General features: G+C 36.9%; 1 protein-coding gene across 1 annotated transcript in view; it reads left to right on the top strand.

Moving 5' to 3' along the window:
* DNAJC15 (DnaJ heat shock protein family (Hsp40) member C15) overlaps nucleotides 1-13,597 on the top strand; it is an 85,696-nt gene extending 72,099 nt beyond the window's left edge. The window contains exon 6 of the mRNA XM_014838857.3: nucleotides 13,367-13,597. Within this exon, the coding sequence (XP_014694343.3) occupies nucleotides 13,367-13,437 (71 nt within the window). The 3' untranslated portion in view covers nucleotides 13,438-13,597. The remainder of the gene's footprint in view (nucleotides 1-13,366) is intronic.
* The last annotated feature ends 3,740 nt before the right edge of the window (nucleotides 13,598-17,337 follow it).

Genomic DNA, 17,337 nt, shown 5'->3' with positions numbered 1-17,337 from the left:
TTTTGTCTTTGTTATTATAGCCGTTCTTATGGGTGTAAGATGATATCTTAGTGTAGTTTTGATTTGCATTTCCCTGATGACTAGTGATGTAGAGCATCTTTTCATGTGCGTATTCGCCATCTGTATATTTTCTTTGGAGAAATGTCTGTATCCTCTGCCCATTTTTTGATCGGGTTGTTGGATTTTTTGTTGTTCAGTTGTGTGAGTTCCTTATATATTATGGAGATTAACCCTTCATTGGATATATGATTTGCAAGTATGTTTTTCCTAGTTGGTGGGTTGTCTTTTCGTTTCGATCTTCATTTCCCTTGACTTTTAGAAGCTCTTTAGTCTGATGAAGTCCCGTTTGTTTATTTTTTCTTTTGTTTCCCTTGTCTGAGAAGACATAGTGTTCATAAAGATCCTTTTAAGACCCATGTCAAAGAATATACTGCCCATATTTTCTTGTAGAAGTTTTATGGTTTCTGGTTTACCTTCAAGTCTTTGATCCATTTTGAGTTTATTTTTGTGAATGGCATAAGAGAATAGTCTACTTTCATTATTTTACATGTGGCTGTCCAGTTTTCCCAGCACCATTTGTTGAAGAGACTTTCCTTTCTGCATTGTATGTTCTTAGCTCCTTTCTTGAAGATTAGCTATCCGTAGATGTGTGATTTTATTTCTGGGCTTTCAGTTCTGTTCCATTGATCTGTGTGCCTGTTTTTGTGCCAGTACCATGCTGTTTTGATTATTATAGCTTTGTAGTATATTTTGAAGTCAGGGATTTTGATGCCTCCAGCTTTGTTCTTTTTTCTCAGGATCACTTTAGCAATTCAGGGTCTTTTGTTGCCCCACATGAATTTTAGGATTCTTTGTTCTATTTCCATGAAGAATGTTGTTAGGATGCTGATTGTGATTGCATTGAATCTGTACATTGCTTTAGGTAGTATGGCCATTTTAACTATGTTTATTCTTCCAATCCATGTGCATGGAATGTCTTTCCATTTCTTTATGTCGTCATCAATTTCTTTCAGTAAAGTTTTGTAGTTTTCATTGTATAGGTCTTTCACCTCCTTTGTTAAGTTTATTCCAAGATATTTTATTCTTTTTGTTGCAGTTGTGAGTAAGGTTGTGTTCTTAAGTTCTCTGTTAGTTTGTTATTAGAGTTAGAAATGCAACTGATTTTTGTAAGTTGATTTTATATCTTGAAACTTTTCTGTAATTATTGATTATTTCTAATAGCTTTCCGATAGAGTTTTTAGAGTTTTCTACATATAAAATCATGTCATCTGCAACAATAATAGTTTCACTTCTTCATTGCCTATTCGGATTCCTTTCATTTCTTTTTCTTGCCTAATTGCTCTGGCCAGAACCTCCAGTACTATGTCAAATAAGACTTGTGTGAGTGGGCACCTTTGTCTTATTCCTGTTCTCAGAGGGATGGCTTTCAGCTTTTGCCCATTGAATATGATGTTGGCTGTGGGTTTGTCATATATGGCCTTTATTATGTTGAAGTACTTTCCTTCTATACCCATTTTATTGAGAATATTTATCATAAATGGATGTTGGATATTGTCAAATGCTTTCTCGGCATCTGTTGAGATTTTCATGTGGATTTTGTTCATTGTTTTGTTAATGTAGTGTATCACATTGATTGATTTGCTGATGTTGAACCATCCCTGTGTCTCTGGTATAAATCCCACTTAGTCATGGTGTGTCATCTCTTTAATGTATTGCTGTATTTGGTTTGCCAATATTTTGCTGAGGATTTTTCATCTATATTCATCAGCAATATTGGCCCCTAATTTTCTTTCTTTGTGTTGGCCTTGTCTGGCTTTGGTATCAGGGTGATGTTGGCCTCATAGAATGTGTTAGGAAGTGTTCTGTCTTCCTCAATTTTCTGTAATAGTTTGAGAAGAATGGGTATTAAATCTGCTTTGAATGTTTGGTAGAATTCTCCAGAAAAGCCATCTGGTCCTCGACTTTTATTTTTGGGGAGGTTTTTGATTACTGTTTCAATCTCTTTACTTGTGATTGGTCTATTCAGATTCTCTATTTCCTCTTGATTCAGTTTTGGGAGGTTATAAGTGTCTTGAGAATATATCCATTTCTTCTGGATTGTCCAATTCTTTGGCATATGGTTTTTCATAGTATGTAATCTTATAATCTTTTGTATTTCTGTGGTATCCATTGTAATTTCTCCTCTTTCATTTTTAATTTTATTTATTTGAGCCTTCTCTCTTTTTTTCTTCATGAGCCTTGTTAAGGATTTGTCAATTTTGTTTATCTACTCAAAGAACCAGCTCTTTGTTACATTGATCCTGCGTACTGCCTTTTTTGTTTCAACTTCATTTATTTCTGCTCGAATTTTTATTAATTCCCTCTTTCTACTGACTTTGGGCTTTGTTTGTTCTTTTTTTTCTGATTCTGTTAAGTGTAGTTTGAGATTGCTTATTTGAAATTTTTCTTATTTGTTAAGGTGAGCCTGTATGGTAATGAATTTCCCTCTCAGGACCAATTTTGCTGCATCCCAAATGAGTTGGCATGGTGTGTTTTCATTTTCATTTGTCTCCAGATAATTTATGATTTCTCCTTTAATTTCTTCAATGATCCATTTGTTGTTCAGTATCACATTGTTTAATCTCCACCTCTTTGCCCCTTTCCCGTGTTTTTTCTCATAATTGATTTCTAGTTTCATAGCATTATGGTCAGAAAAGATGCTTGATATTGTTTCAATCTTCTTAAGTTTATTGAGTCTTGCGTTGTTTCCCAACATATGGTCTATCCTTGAGAATGTTCCATGCGCACTTGAGAAGAATGTCTAACCTGCTGTTTTTGGAGTGTTCTATATATATCTATGAAGTCCATCTGGTCTAGGTTTTCATTTAATTCTGCTGTTCCCTTGTTGATTTTCTGTCTGGATGATCTATCCATTGGTGTAAGTGAAGTGTTGACGGCCCCTACTATTATTGTGCTGTTCTTAATACCTCCTTTTAGGCTTGTTAATAGTTGCTTTATGTACTTTGGTGTGCCTGTGTTGGGTGCATAATAGTTATTAGTTAATGTCTTCTTGGTGGAGTGTCCTTTTTATCATTGTATACTGCCCCTCTTTGTTTCTCTTTACCTGTTTTGTCTTGAAGTCTACTTTGTCTGATATAAGTATGATGACACCTGCTTTCTGTTGTTCACCATTAACTTGGAGTATTGTCTTCCATCCCTTCACTCTGTTTGTCTTTGGGGCTGAGATATGTTTCCTGGAGGCAGCATATTGTTGGCTCTTGTTTTTTAATCCATCCTGCCACTCTGTCTTTTGATTGGAGAATTCAATTCATTTACAGTTAGAGTGATTATTGATATATGAGGGCTGAATGTTGCCATTTTATCACTCATTTTCCAGTTCTCCTGCATTTCCTTTGTTTCTCATCCCATGTATTTTCGACTACCAATTCAGTTAGTTAGTTTTCTATGCTGGTTTTCTTAGTTTTCTCCTTATTTGTCATTTGTGTCTCTGTTCTAATTATTTGTTTAGTGGTTACCATGTGGTTTGTGTAAAACATCTTGTAGATGAGATGGTCTGTTTTCTGATAGCATCTTATTTCCTTAGACTAAGCTGGTGCCATTCCTTTCCTCTTCCTCTTCTAAGTTGTTATTGTCACGTCTTATTTCATCTTGCGTTCTGAGTTTGTGGTTAAAATGACAAGATTATATCTATTTTTGGTGTTTTCCTTCCGTTTATCTTTAATGTTGTAGTTAAGCATTTGCTAGCCTGTTCTGATGGAGAGCTGCAGTTTTCTGATTTTGTCTATCTACTTATCTCCTTGCTCAGGGTTTTGTAACCCCCCCCCCCCCACTTTTTTTTCAGGTATGAGAAGCTTCTTCAGGATTTCTTGCAGGGGGATTCTTGTTGTGGTGAACTCTCTTAACTTTTGTTTATCTGGAAAAATTGTTATTTCTCCATCATATTTGAAGGCTATTTTTGCTGGATAGAGTATTCTTGCCTGAAAATTTTTGTCTTTCAGAATTTTGAATATATCATTCCGCTCTCTCCTAGCCTGTGGGGTTTCTACTGAGAAATCCGCTGACAGCCTGATAGGGGTTCCTTTGTAGGTTGTTTTCTTCTGCCTTGCTGCCCTTAATATTTTTTCTTTGTCATTAACTTTTGTCACACTTACTACTATATGCCTGGGTGTTGGTCTTTTACATTGATAAGGTTTGGAGATCTATTGGCTTCTGTCACATGGGGTTTCTAGCTTTTTCCCCTGGTTTGGGAAGTTCTCAGCTATTATTTCTTTGAACAAGCTTTCTGCTCCATTCTCCTACTCTTCTCCCTCTGGGACACCTATAATTCTAATCTTGCATTTACTAATTGAGTTGGATATTTCTCAGAAAGTTTCTTCATTTCTTTTTAGTCTTAGTTCTCTTTCCTCCTCCATCTGAACCATTTCTATATTCCTATCCTCCAGACTACTGATTCTACTATCCATAATATCAGCTCTACTGTTCAGGGAGTCGACATTTTTCTTTATCTCATCCATTGTGTTTTTCACCTCCAGCATTTCTGATTGGCTCTTCCCTATAGTTTCAAGCTGTTTTGTGAAGTAACTCCCGAACTCATTGAACTGTCTGTCTGCATTCTCTTTTAACTCGTAGAGTTTTTAAATGATAGCTATTTTGGATTCTTTGTGATTTAGGTTATAGATTTCTGTGTCTGCAGGATTGATTCCTGGGTACTTGTGATTTTTCTTCTTTTCTGGAGATTTAATATATTTTTTCATACTGCTTTATGGCATGGATTTGTGCTTCCACATGGAGATAGAATTTGGTTGCAGCTTCCACTTGCTGCCGCTTTGGGGAGGGGGCAGGAGCTGTGTAATCTACACCCACCAGGATCCCTCTAGGCTGTGCCTTAATGAGCCTGGGCCACTCCTTGGGATTGCAGAGGCCCTGTGGAGTCTCCCACCAACTGTAGGAAGAATCATGTGGGGTCTCTGGGCTGCTGTGCCTGCTCCCATAGACCTGCCCAGATGTGCTCCTCCCTTCAGGACCACAGTGGTGTTATGGGCTTTTGAGGCAGCTGGGAGCTTGTTTACCCAGACTTACAGCTCTGCCACTGTCTGGTGCTAGGTTGTACCAGCTGTTGTGCTTGGTGGATGGGCCTCCCTGCTGGATCTGAGCCAGCACTGCTCCCTGTGACCGTGGTGGGATTGTGAACTCTCCCACTGGTCAAGAGTGATCACACAGGGGCTCAGGGCTGCTGCCACCTTCTCCCAGAATCCTGCCAGTCGTATGGCCCCTTCAGGGCTGCTGTGATGCTATAGACATTTATGGCACCTGGGGGCACTTTTGCCTGGGCCTCAGATACACCGCCATCTGATCCTAGGTCGCACCAGCCTTTGTGCTTGGTGGATGGGGCCTCCCCACTGGAACTGAGCCTGAGTCTCTCCCTGGGGCTATGGTGGAACTGTGGGTTTTTCTGCTGGACCAAGGAGCAGTCACGCTAGGGCTCAGGGTTGTTACTCCCTGCTCCCGCAGTCCTGCTTGGTCGCACTTACCCCTTCGGGGCTGCAGCAGAGCTATGGGCATTTAAGGCAGCTGGTGATTTGTTTGCCTGGGCTCACAGTTGTGCCGTGGTCTGCTCCTGGGTTACAGCGGCCTTTGTGTTTGGTGGGCACGGCCTCCCCACCGGGTCTGAGCCCAAGTCACTCCCTTGGGCTGTGGTGGGACTGTGGGCTTTCCCACTGCACCAAAGAGCAATCGTGGGGGGCCCAGGGCTGCTGTTGCCTGTTTCCACAGTCATGCCAAGGTGCACGCCCACCCTCAGGGCTGTGGCGGTGCTATGAGCACTTCAGCCAGGAGAGCAGTAGCTTGCGGGTATTGGGCTGTCTGGGGGCCAGAGAGTGTTCACCATTTCCACCACCTCCCCAGGAGCAGTCCATCCACCTTCCAATGTAAAGCAGCATGGGTCTCTCAGACATCCTGGGCTACTATGTGGGTGTCCTCCGTTGATCAATGAATGCCCATTTAGTTGTAAGTTTGAAGGGAGCGAGACAAAGGAACCTCTCACTCTGCCATGTTGCTTGGAACTTGCATCTTCTTAATCATCAGGTTGGTGTGCTAATTAACTCACATTAGTAATAAGTTATATCTGACTTTGAAACAGTTGTTAATTGTAGAATATTTGCTTATTTTCTCTGGTTAGGCGCTGGTTAGGATTTTTTACTCAGATATTTTGCAGATGTTTATTTATTTTTAAAGCACCCATTCTTAACCCACTTGTTTACCTGTTTTCTATATCTCTCGAGTGGTTTTACTTCTGTAAAGCTGGCACTTGATGCAAGAAAATAATAGAATCGTGACTAATCACTTTTCCCCTCCTCCTCAAAGACACATCTCAAGTCCCATCTGTGTGCTCAGAGCTGTGTTGATAATACAGAGAGATTTAAGGCATGATTGCTCTTTAAGGTATTTATTACATAGGTAAATAGACGTATGCTTTAAAAGATATATCGCAATGCATGATTTCAATTTTCTCAAGAAGGAAGAGGACCTGGGATGGGATTACAGGCTTGAAGAGAGTAGAAAAAGTTTACAACAACCACTTGTTTAATATGGTAGAACTTTAATAAGCAAAGAATCTTGCTTCCTGGGAATCCTGGCTCCACTTCATATCAATGCTGTGGCTGGTGCTGGGCAAGTTACTAAACATTTTTGTGTTTCAGTCTCTTTATGTAATGAAAATAAGAATTGAGCAACTACAAAGGATGGTTGGAAGAACCAGATGAAATAATATTATTAGAATAATGCCTAGTCACTATCCTCATCACCATGGTCTTGATCATAGGTTTACAGAGCCCCAGTGATTTTTGGACAGTATAAATTTGTAGTGTCATCAGACTACATGGAGATCAACATATCTCCAGTATTAGTTTTTCAATAAACTTTTAAAAATTGAAATATACATTTGTAACAGTACACTGATCATAAATATACAACTCAATGAATTGTCACAAAGTGAACGCATTTATGTAGCCAGTACTCAGATTAAGAAATAAAACCATGTAGCAACTCTCTTCGTGTACTTTTCCAATCACTCCCCGCTCCCCAAAGGTACCACTATCCTGGCTTTTGGCTTTTTGGCTTTTCCTGTTTTTGAACTTTGTATATAAAGTAGAATCATATCATGTGTAGTCTTCTGTGTTTGTCGTCTTTATTCTTTTTGTATTATCTTTGTGAGATTTATTCATGTAGTGGTGAATGCCGTAGTAGTAATTTGTTCATTTTTGTTGTGGTACAGTATTCCATCCTATGAATATCCTACCATTTACCCACTTTTTCTTCTGGGTTGTCTCTTTTTCTTACTCACTTTTGGGGGCATCATATATTCTGGTATTCTAGATATGAATCCTTTGCATTGCAAATATCTTCTCTCTGTGGCTTGCTTTTGCCTACTCTTAATGGTGTCCATTCATAAACAGAAATTCTTAATTTTAATATAGTCCAGTTTTTCAAACTTTTCTTCTCCACTTAGTGCCTTTCTTGTTTTGTTTAAGAAGTTTTTGCCTGTCTCAAGGTCATGAAGATAATTTCTGGAACCTTTATTATCTTACATAATTATATCTGTAATAAACTGGAATCGATTTTTGTATATGATGTGATATAAGGGCAAAGTTTCAATTATTTTTATATAGGTATTCCACTGGTCCAGCGTTATTTATTGAAAAGGGTATTCTTTCCCCCAGTGACCTGCAGTCTTACCTTGTTATAAGTCAAGTGACCAAATATTTATGGAAATGTTTCTATATTTTCTCTCTTTTTCCATTGGTCAGTTTCTTTATACTTGTGCCAATACCACACTGTTTTAATTTGTGTGGCTTTATAACAAATCCTTATTTCTGGTAGTATAAATCCTTCGAATTTTTTGTTATTTAAGATTTTTTGACTATGTTTGGCCCTTTGCATTTTAATATATGTCAGGAATTATCTTGTCAGTTTGCTTGTGCACATGTGCAGGCACACAAATACCAATTCACACGCAAACCTCCTGGAGTTATGACTGGGATTGCTATGAATCTGTAGCTCTATTTAGGGAGAATTGATATCTTTCAAATTTTGAATTTTCCAATCCATGAACAGACGTATCTCTCCATTTATTTGGGTCATCTTTATTTCAACAAGGTTTTTCAGTTTTCTGGGTGGTAGTCATATGTATAATTTGTTAAATTTATTCCTAGGTGTTGATTTTTTAAATTCTACTATAAGTTGTGTTGCTTAAAAAATTTGTATTGTATATTTATTTCTATGACATAAAAATTGATATTTATATGTATTGCTATTTTATCCAGCAACTTGTTAAATTTATTTATTAATTCTATGATTTTGTCTTTAGATCCTTTTAGATTTTCTACACAGTCGTGTCATTTATGAAGAACAATTTCTTTCCTCTTTCTTTCTAATCCTTGTTTCTTTTTTTATTGGGAACAGAGGGGAGCATTTATTACAATGACTAGAACCTCCTATAATATGGTGTTAAATAGCAATGATGATAGTAGGTATCCTTTTCTCGTTGCTGATCTCAGAGCCAAAGGTTTCAACACTTTACTGCTAAGTATGATGTTTGCTATACTTTTGGATAACTTCTATCATGTAAAAGAAGTTTCCTTCTATTCTTAGTTTACTTAAAGTTTTTATTGTGAATGTGCATTGAGTTTTCTGCATCTACTGAGGTGATTATATGACATTTATTCTTCATTTTGTTAATGTGATGAATTACATTGATTAATTTTTAATGTTAAAGCCAGTCTTGGATTCCTGATATAAACCTAACTTACTATGATATCTAGCCTGATTTGATAAGCTAGTGTTTTGTTTGATTTTGCGTCTGTGTTCATCTTATGCTATTTTCATCAAGGTTTGTTACCAAAGATATGCTAGCCTAATAAAAAGAGTTGAAATGCGTTTTCTTTTTCTTCCATTTTTTGGAAAAATATCACTGATGAAACTATCTTGGCTAGGCTTTTTAATTGTGGGAAGGTTTTTAATTACAGATTCAATTTCTCAAATAGATGTTATTCTTTTGATTTTCCATTTCTTCTTATATCAGCTTTGATATGTTTTTCCTAGAATTTATTTCATTGAAATTTTAAATGCTTTGGTATGAAGTTGATTAGTTTTTCCAGAGAACCAACCTTTGACTTTGCTAATTCTCTTGAATGCTCATTTCTATTTTAATATTTTCCTTAATGCATAGGTTATTTACAAGTATACTGATTAATTTCCAAACAGTGGGATCCCCTAGATCTGTTTGTTACGGATTCCCAGATTGTGTCCACTATAGTCAATTAGTATACTTGATTTCAGAACTTCTCAAACTGTCTGTGATGCAGAACTTGTTTTTTCCCCAATTTCTATTGGACTGGCAACTTTTGTAAAATATAATAAAAATGAATTTATTAGAAAATTGAAATAAAAAATATACGTAAGATTTAAGCCCCAGTTTTTTATTATTAGGTTCTATAGATACACACTACTATATCACAGGCTGTTTTTTTGGTGGGGGGGATGAGGAAGATTGTCCCTGAGCTAACGTCTGTGCCAGTCTTCCTCTATTTTGTATGTGGGATGCTGCCACAGCATGGCTTAATAATCAGTGCATAGGTCTGCAGCTGGGATCTGAACCTGTGAGCCCTGGGTTGCCAAAACAGAGCACGTGAACTTAACCACTATGCCACCAGGCCAGCCCTGATCAAATGGCTATAATAATTTTTCAATACTTATTCTCAATTTCTAAACCTATCTAGTTGCGGTCCAGCAACACTTGTAAACCAGCTCTAGTCCATGGAACACACAACCAATAGCACTGCTTACTGTGATTTGAGTCTTTGAAGTTTGTTGAGACTTCCTTTGTAGCCTAGCACGTGGTCAACTTCAGTAAGTGTTCCACGTGCAGTGTAACAGAAGATGTACTGCACACTGGTAGGGTGGAATCATTCATGTATGTCATTTAGATCAAGTGTGTTCATGTTTTTCAACTTTTTGATATTCTTATTAGTTTTTCTTTTTGTCTAATTGTTCTTCCATGGATTACTGAGAAAAGTATATTAAATCTCCCACTGATTGTGGATTTGTGTATTTTTCCTTTTGGTTCTGTCCATTTGTTCCTTATATATCTTGAGGCTCTATTATTAGGTATATTCAAATTTACGGTTGCTTTGTCTTATAAGTAGATTGACCCTTTTAACACTATGAAATTTCCCACTTTGTCTCTAATATTGCTTTTGCCTTAAAGTGTACGTCATCTGATAATTAGTATAGCATTGCCAGCTTTATTTCTGTTACTGTATGTCTTTTTATATTCTTTAAAAAAAAAATCTCTTGTAACCAACATTTAGTTTGCTGGTTTATTTATTAATTAACTATATTGAGATATAATTTACATACAATAAAATCTATCTATCTAAATACACAGTTTGATGAGTTTTGACAAATGTCATCCATGTAACCACTAACACAATCAAGACACAGAACATTTCAAAACTTAGAAGGTTCCCTGGTGCCCCTTTCTTTGCCAATCCCTACCCCTTGGGCAATCACCATTTTATTTTCTGCTACTATAGATTAGATATGTCTTTTCTAGCATTTCATATCTCATCACAATACATTTTCTTTTTTTTAAAGATGGGCATCTGAGCTAACACCTGTTGCCAAATTTGTTTTTTTTTTTTGCTTTTTCTCCCCAAACCCCTCCCGCCCCCGTAGGTAGTTGTACATTCTAGTTGTGAGTCTTTCTAGTGGTGGCGTGTGGGACGCCACCTCAGCGTAGCCTGATGAACGGTGCTGTGTCCACACCCAGGATCCGAACTGGCAAAACCCCGGGCCGCCAAAGCAGAGCACGTGAACTTAACCACTCAGCCACAGGCCGGCCCCACAATGCATTTCCTTTATCTCTAAGATCTTAGCCCTTAAGACCTGACTGACTTGGTAGACCTCCCGTGCTTTCATACTAATGTGTTATATTTTATTCAACTCTTCTAGTTGGTGTCAATGAGATGGTTGAACTAAAACATAATAGTTCTTGATAACTAAAAGCAGAACAGCTCCAGGAGTATTTAGTGGGAGTACAAAGGTAGAGATCAAGTGGTGAGAAAGGAATATTCTAATTAAATGCAATCCAGATGATTCCCCCAAGAAATTTGAGCAGGGTTGAAAGATTCAAAAGTATTTTATTTCTATTAATATAGGATATGTGTCCTAGTCAAGATTCAGTGCCAGAAACTAGATATTTTAAGCAGGAGAGCATTAAGTATAGGGAATTAGTGCTTACAAATTGTTGGAACGTCTAAGGAATAAATTCTAGACTTGGCCTACAAGAATGAACCCCCAAATAATTATAGAGTTGCTCTGTCAGGGAGGCTCTTACCTCATAGACTGCCACTGGAACTGTACCAAAAGCGTAGTTGCTTCTGCCACTACACCATGATCTTGTTTGCTAGTAGTAATAATAAAGAGGCCCAGCAAGAAAGCCTTTCTCACTTCAGCCTTCTGAATCTCACAAGATTGCCGTTTACTGATAGATCCTAATTTGAATCCAACACTACCAGAAGGGAATATAACAATTGTTGTTTTTGACTTAGGAACTTTTCCAGGTTTTAGGAAGATAGAATGAGGGTAGAATGAGAGCCAAACCAGTTTCTACCATGCACATAAATTAAAAGTCCAGTGTCTCTCTAACTTAAAGAGGGTGAGTGGTAATTCAGTGTAATTCTGAACAAACTGTCAATTTTTTTCTGACATTGCCATCAATAAATATAATGTTTACTGACACTTTCGATTTTCTGTGCCTTTGATTTTTTTTCTGTCTGCTAAATGAGCGTATCATGGCCTGTGATTTAAATATCCAGAATGCTTATCAGTCAATTAAAGATTATGTTTGAGTTCAATTAACATTGTAATATTTGTTAAGGACATATAAGATGCCTGGCATTACCATGGTAACTCTAAAAATTTAAACAGCTTACCAAGATTGACATTATCCAAGATCATTTTCAAAGATAATCATAAAACCAGTTTATTTCCTAACCAAATACGTATGGAACTTTAATCAACTTCATTTGTAATTCTTATTGTATGTTTAAGGATACTCTATGATACAGTCCCAAAGTGCTCGATTCAGATCTTGATATGAAAATGTCAGTGGTATGCTCCAGGGCAAAAAGCTAAATATGGCTTCCTCCAGCATTGCCCTTTCTACTGCAGCGCCATGTTTGTTGATCTGTTTTCTGTGCTTTATTTTTCCTTTATAAAGTGGGTGGCTTTATCTAGGCCTTTTATTGATATCAATAAAAGGCCTAGATAAAGTCAGGACAATTTACATACCAATACCATCTAGATATTTTTGATTTGTTGTAAGCTACTGAGGTCTTATGATGTTTTCAATAGCTATAGATGGTTTGTACTCAAGGGAATGATAAAAAATAAAAACAGAAAGAGACTGGTGAACTGTAATATGATTGTTAGCTCGAGCATTAAGCAATGAAAGTGCTCAGGACTGGAAGTCAGAAGGCATACAATGCTTAAATAGCTTTTATGTGATGGTTTGGGGCTAGTATTTTTGTATGTTAGATAGGTTCTGTTTGTGATTAATAATGATTCTGAATTTGAAATTCACCTCAGTTTTCCTCTTGGTGTTTGCATTAGAAAGATACAAAGAACTCTAAAAAAGAACTGACTTTATTTTAGGGCATAGGAAATCTAAGACTGTACTCCATAAGTATTCTAATAGGATCATTTCAGAGAACAGGGAGCATTTCCTTTAACATTAGTTTTATTATCTTTCATATGTATTACTAATATGATTTTTAGAACTAGATAGTACATAGTTGCCTTTTCTAACATGTATTTTATTTTTATGAAAATATAGGGTTCGATAAGACTCTGAAAGATCCCTTGGGTTGCTTTATCTCCTTCAGAAAGATACCCTCCTTCATGGATGAATATTCTTCTCTTTAGAAAAAAAGTCTTGGAGAAGACCATTATTTTATTTACCTAACCATCCGTTTAATTTCAGAAAATTCTCTGGTCAGATAGGTAAAGGGTGATGTCTGACCAAAGAAAAATTTGCATGTTTTTCAAATTATTCATGATCATAACTTTCTTTCATTATTCTTCTCAGAGGTTATCTTTGATTGTTGGGGATGTGTAGTGCTTCACTAAACAAATTTAATTTATGCTGTTGTGGTTTCTAGTCAGCTTATAAAATAATTTGTCAGAGGATGAATATGTGGGAAAATATCAGAGAATTCTAATTAAGAGCATTTTTTTTAATTTGAAATTTTTTAAAATGTCAGTGATGAAATGTGTTCAATGCATTTATTTTTCTTTGTTCTCGCAGGTGGATCTCCTTACTTAGCAACCAAAATAAATGAAGCAAAAGACTTGCTGGAAGCAACCACCAAACATTGATTGATACTCAAGGACCACTCTGAAGGAAAAGAAGGGGGAACTTAAAAAAAAGAATTCTGCAAATTAATCTAAACCCTAGCCTTCATAATTTCATACGTGTACCTATTACAATATTTATTCCACAGTTAAGCTATATAATAATAAAAGATTAATAATCTGTCATTTTATCATCTTTAAAGAAATAACTTAAAATTCTATAACTGATCTTTTTCCTTATTTTCTTCCTTTTTTAAGGCTTTTTATTCTGTTAGTCCTAAGTATATCACCCCCACCTCAAAAGTGTGATCATCAGTAATATAACTGGGATTTATGAGCAATGAATAGAAATTTTCGTACTGCTTCTATTTTTTACTGCTTATGCTTCTTACCCACAATGTTTCCTGAGAGGAATTTAGTACTCTGCCTATGTAAGGTGCTTTAAATGTTTTGAAACCAAACACTGGTTGCCACCTCATGGGGAAATGATCTGAAACTTAATGGAATTTACTAAATGGTGTCTTATAAAGTAATGGCTAGGACTTTTTAAAGAACTCTGCTCTCTCTGGAGACCCTGTAGCTGAAGCATGAGAACTTAGAGAGCTACTGAAATGATTAAAGATTTACAAAATGAGCCCTGTGAGGAAAGACTGAAAGAGCCAGTAGAAGTCTGAGGAATTCGTATTTAATTATGGTCTTCTGGTACTGTATATTTATTCAATTATTCATTCTACAAATATTTATTGACCACCCATAATGTGTAAGACACTGTAGTGGATCCTCTGAGAGTTACAGGTGTGAACCGGTCGTGGATCTGACCCAAAGGAGCTTAGATTTAGAGGAAAGATAAATCACATGAATACTATTAGAGAGATACAGATTATATGCTAACGAAGTTCAAAAGAAGAAAAGAATGTTTTAAACTGAGAGCATCAGAGGGAGCTTCATAGAATAAATGGCATAGAGCTGGGCTTGAAAAACAATAAGAGATACACCATATGATTGGTGAATCAGAGTTGTTTCCCCTCAGGTCAGTCCGAATTAGCAGAAATAGAATATATTAATTAGTGTGATTAGAGTACAGAGTTTTTCAAAAACAAGGGATAGACACGTGGTCTTGTCTGGCCCTATAGTTTACGCTGCATTAAATTTTCTCAAAACAGCCCCGGGTCATCATCAGTTTAATCCAAAGGTGAGAAAACAGCTTCAGATACAGTATACCAGCATTATTCTCCAGTACTCTTCTTTACAGATCCTGGGTTCATCTTGGGTAAGCTGAGCTACTGTATTTCATTTATCTTAAAATACTTTTTTAATATTGTAGATACATCTTTCAATTTATGACATCCTGTAGTTCGGGAGTTCTCAACATTGGTAATATTGACATATGGAGCTGAGTAATTCCTCTTTGTGGGAAGCTCTTCTGTGCTTTGTAGGATAATTAGCAACATCCATGCTTATACCTCTAAAGGCCAGTAGCACACACCCCTTCAGTTGTGACAACCAAAAATGTTTGCAGACATTACCTGATGTTCCTTGGAGGGCAAAATCACCTCTATTTGAGAGCCACTGCTGTGAATGTTAAGTATTTTTTCTTTTGGTACATAAAATAATGGCCTGACTTAATGAATCTTAGAGTCACTAAAATATGGTTCTTGGTGTACAGTCCCGGCGCCTGTCCTCATTTTCTTGGTGCCTCGGTATTTTTCATTTTTCTGCTCACTGTTATCCCTGTACCTCGAATGCCCTCCTAATTCCCAGATCTCCACATGCCCAAAGCCTAGGGATATAGTTCAAGGCTAAGCTAAAATGTATCCCTCCTTTTCTGGTGCTTCCAGCAAAAGTAATATCAGGAATCCTCCGCCCTTTGAGAGCAAGAACCATCTCTCTCATTCACGACTACATTGGCACCCAATAAATATTTGTGGAATGAGTGAATAAGGTCCCATAGCACTTTATTCCTCACTTCCTGTACTTACAACTTGGTACCTTGTGAAACAACGCTTTGTGTAACATGCCTTATTTCTCCTACTAAAATGCAAGAAGCTTTAGAGCAAGAACCTGCTCTTCCATCTTGTAACCTCTCTTTAGTATGGAGCTGTTGCACTTAGTAAACACCATGGAGCTGTAAGGACTAAGAAAATGTTTTCTGGATACTATGCTTCAAAAAATGTTACCACTAATTTTGAAAGTTATGCTAAGAAGTGTTGGGCACCCTCAGGACACAGCTTTAAATCGACATCATATTTTTTAATGTGCAATGTGTTCATAAGAATTTGAGTCCCCAGCATTAGCTTGGAATTTCCTTAGTTCCCATTTTCCTGCCCAGCATATGCCCAAGAGTCAGACAGATCTGGTTTGAATACTGTCCACCTATTACATGAATTTGGGCAGTTAATCTGCAAGTGTGTAATTGCCTTATCTGTAAAATAGAGAAAATAATAATCCTATCTAATAAGATTGTTGTAGGGAGTAAGGGCATGTAGAGCATTTAGTCACATAGCAAATGCTCAAAAAATGTAATTATTCCTTCTTTCACTGCCCCATTTAATTTTTTTAAATCTTTTAGAATACCTTGAATTAAGGTTTGAGGTGTGTTCCAGTAATCATTTATTTTACTCTTGATCTGCAGTTTGGATAGTACATGGTAGAGAAGCTTGTCTCTGTTCCTTGCGGCATCAGGGGGCGCTGGAGGAGCCACTTCATGTGGCTGGCAAGTTGGGACTAGCTGTTGGCTGGGAGGTTAACCTGGGCTTGGCCAGGGGCCTCCGTTCCTCTCTACACAGGCTTCTCCACAGGGCTCCAAGAACATCATCACACCATGGTGGCTGTGTTACAAGAGAAAGTGGTCTGAGAGAGACAAGGAAGCTGCAAACTCAGCCTGGGTCTGAAAACTGGCCAACAGTCGTAGAGCCTAGATTCAAAGGGAGAGTTTATAGGGGGCTGCAGAAGAATTAGTGGCCACCTTTAATATGTGGCAGGGCAGGTTTGGGATGTTTTTTTCCCTCCTTAATCAAATCAGTGCAGGCGTTGCTTTAAAAAAAAGTTTCAGCAATGTAGAATTTAAGTGCAACTAGCTAGAGTAGTTTCAGATGATACAACTCCTATTTTAGGTAGATATTAATTCAGTAGTCATTCTCTAAATGGCAGTGTACTTATAAAATTGGATTTTAAACAGCTACCCACCCTCAACTCCTTAATATCTGTAAAAAGCTTACTTGAATGGTTACCTATCTTCGGTAAAGATTGCTTTTACATATTTGCTGTCATTGCATATTCTTCTTAATTAAGTTCTTGTTGATATTGCAGTTTCTGTTTATTCTTACATCTTAAATGCAATCTGAGGGAGCAGGAAAGACCTTTTAAAAACAAAACAATTACTTCCCAGATTCCAGAGAAAGTGTAAGTCAAATGGGCAGTTAATTAAAGGCGAGCACAGAATGCCATTTAGACTATATAGTTGATGGTGCCGATCATAAAGTCAAAAGTAAAGAGTGTAGTAAGGAAAAAACTATATTGATTGTGGATGACATTGTTTTATTTAGTCTTCAAATAATTTCCTTTATTTGGTTTGAGATGCAATTTAGTCATTCGGCAAATATTGAACATTTAATATGTCAGGCAGTAAAGATATAAAATAAGTTCATTGTTAAAATGTGTAGTATGCTCAAAACTAAATAGAAAAAAACCAGCTTCTTAAACATAGAAGCTGTTTTATTTTGCGTGATAGTTTTGAATTAAGAAATATTAAGGGTTGTATTACTAGGCATGCTTATGATTACTCAGCAGGGTCATTAGAAATAACATTTTATCCAAGTACAGAAATCCTTTGGTTGTCATGAGGAACCTTCAACACAGAAAAGAGCTTTTAATGACATATCTTCACCGCATTTAGCAATTAGCTTAAGGTAGTTTAATGACATT

Source organism: Equus asinus, chromosome 11 (assembly GCF_041296235.1).
Source record: "Equus asinus isolate D_3611 breed Donkey chromosome 11, EquAss-T2T_v2, whole genome shotgun sequence".
In the NCBI taxonomy this organism is placed as follows: domain Eukaryota; kingdom Metazoa; phylum Chordata; class Mammalia; order Perissodactyla; family Equidae; genus Equus; species Equus asinus.
Note: the sequence above shows the minus strand (reverse complement) of the source record. Positions and strands in the feature narration are given on the sequence as shown.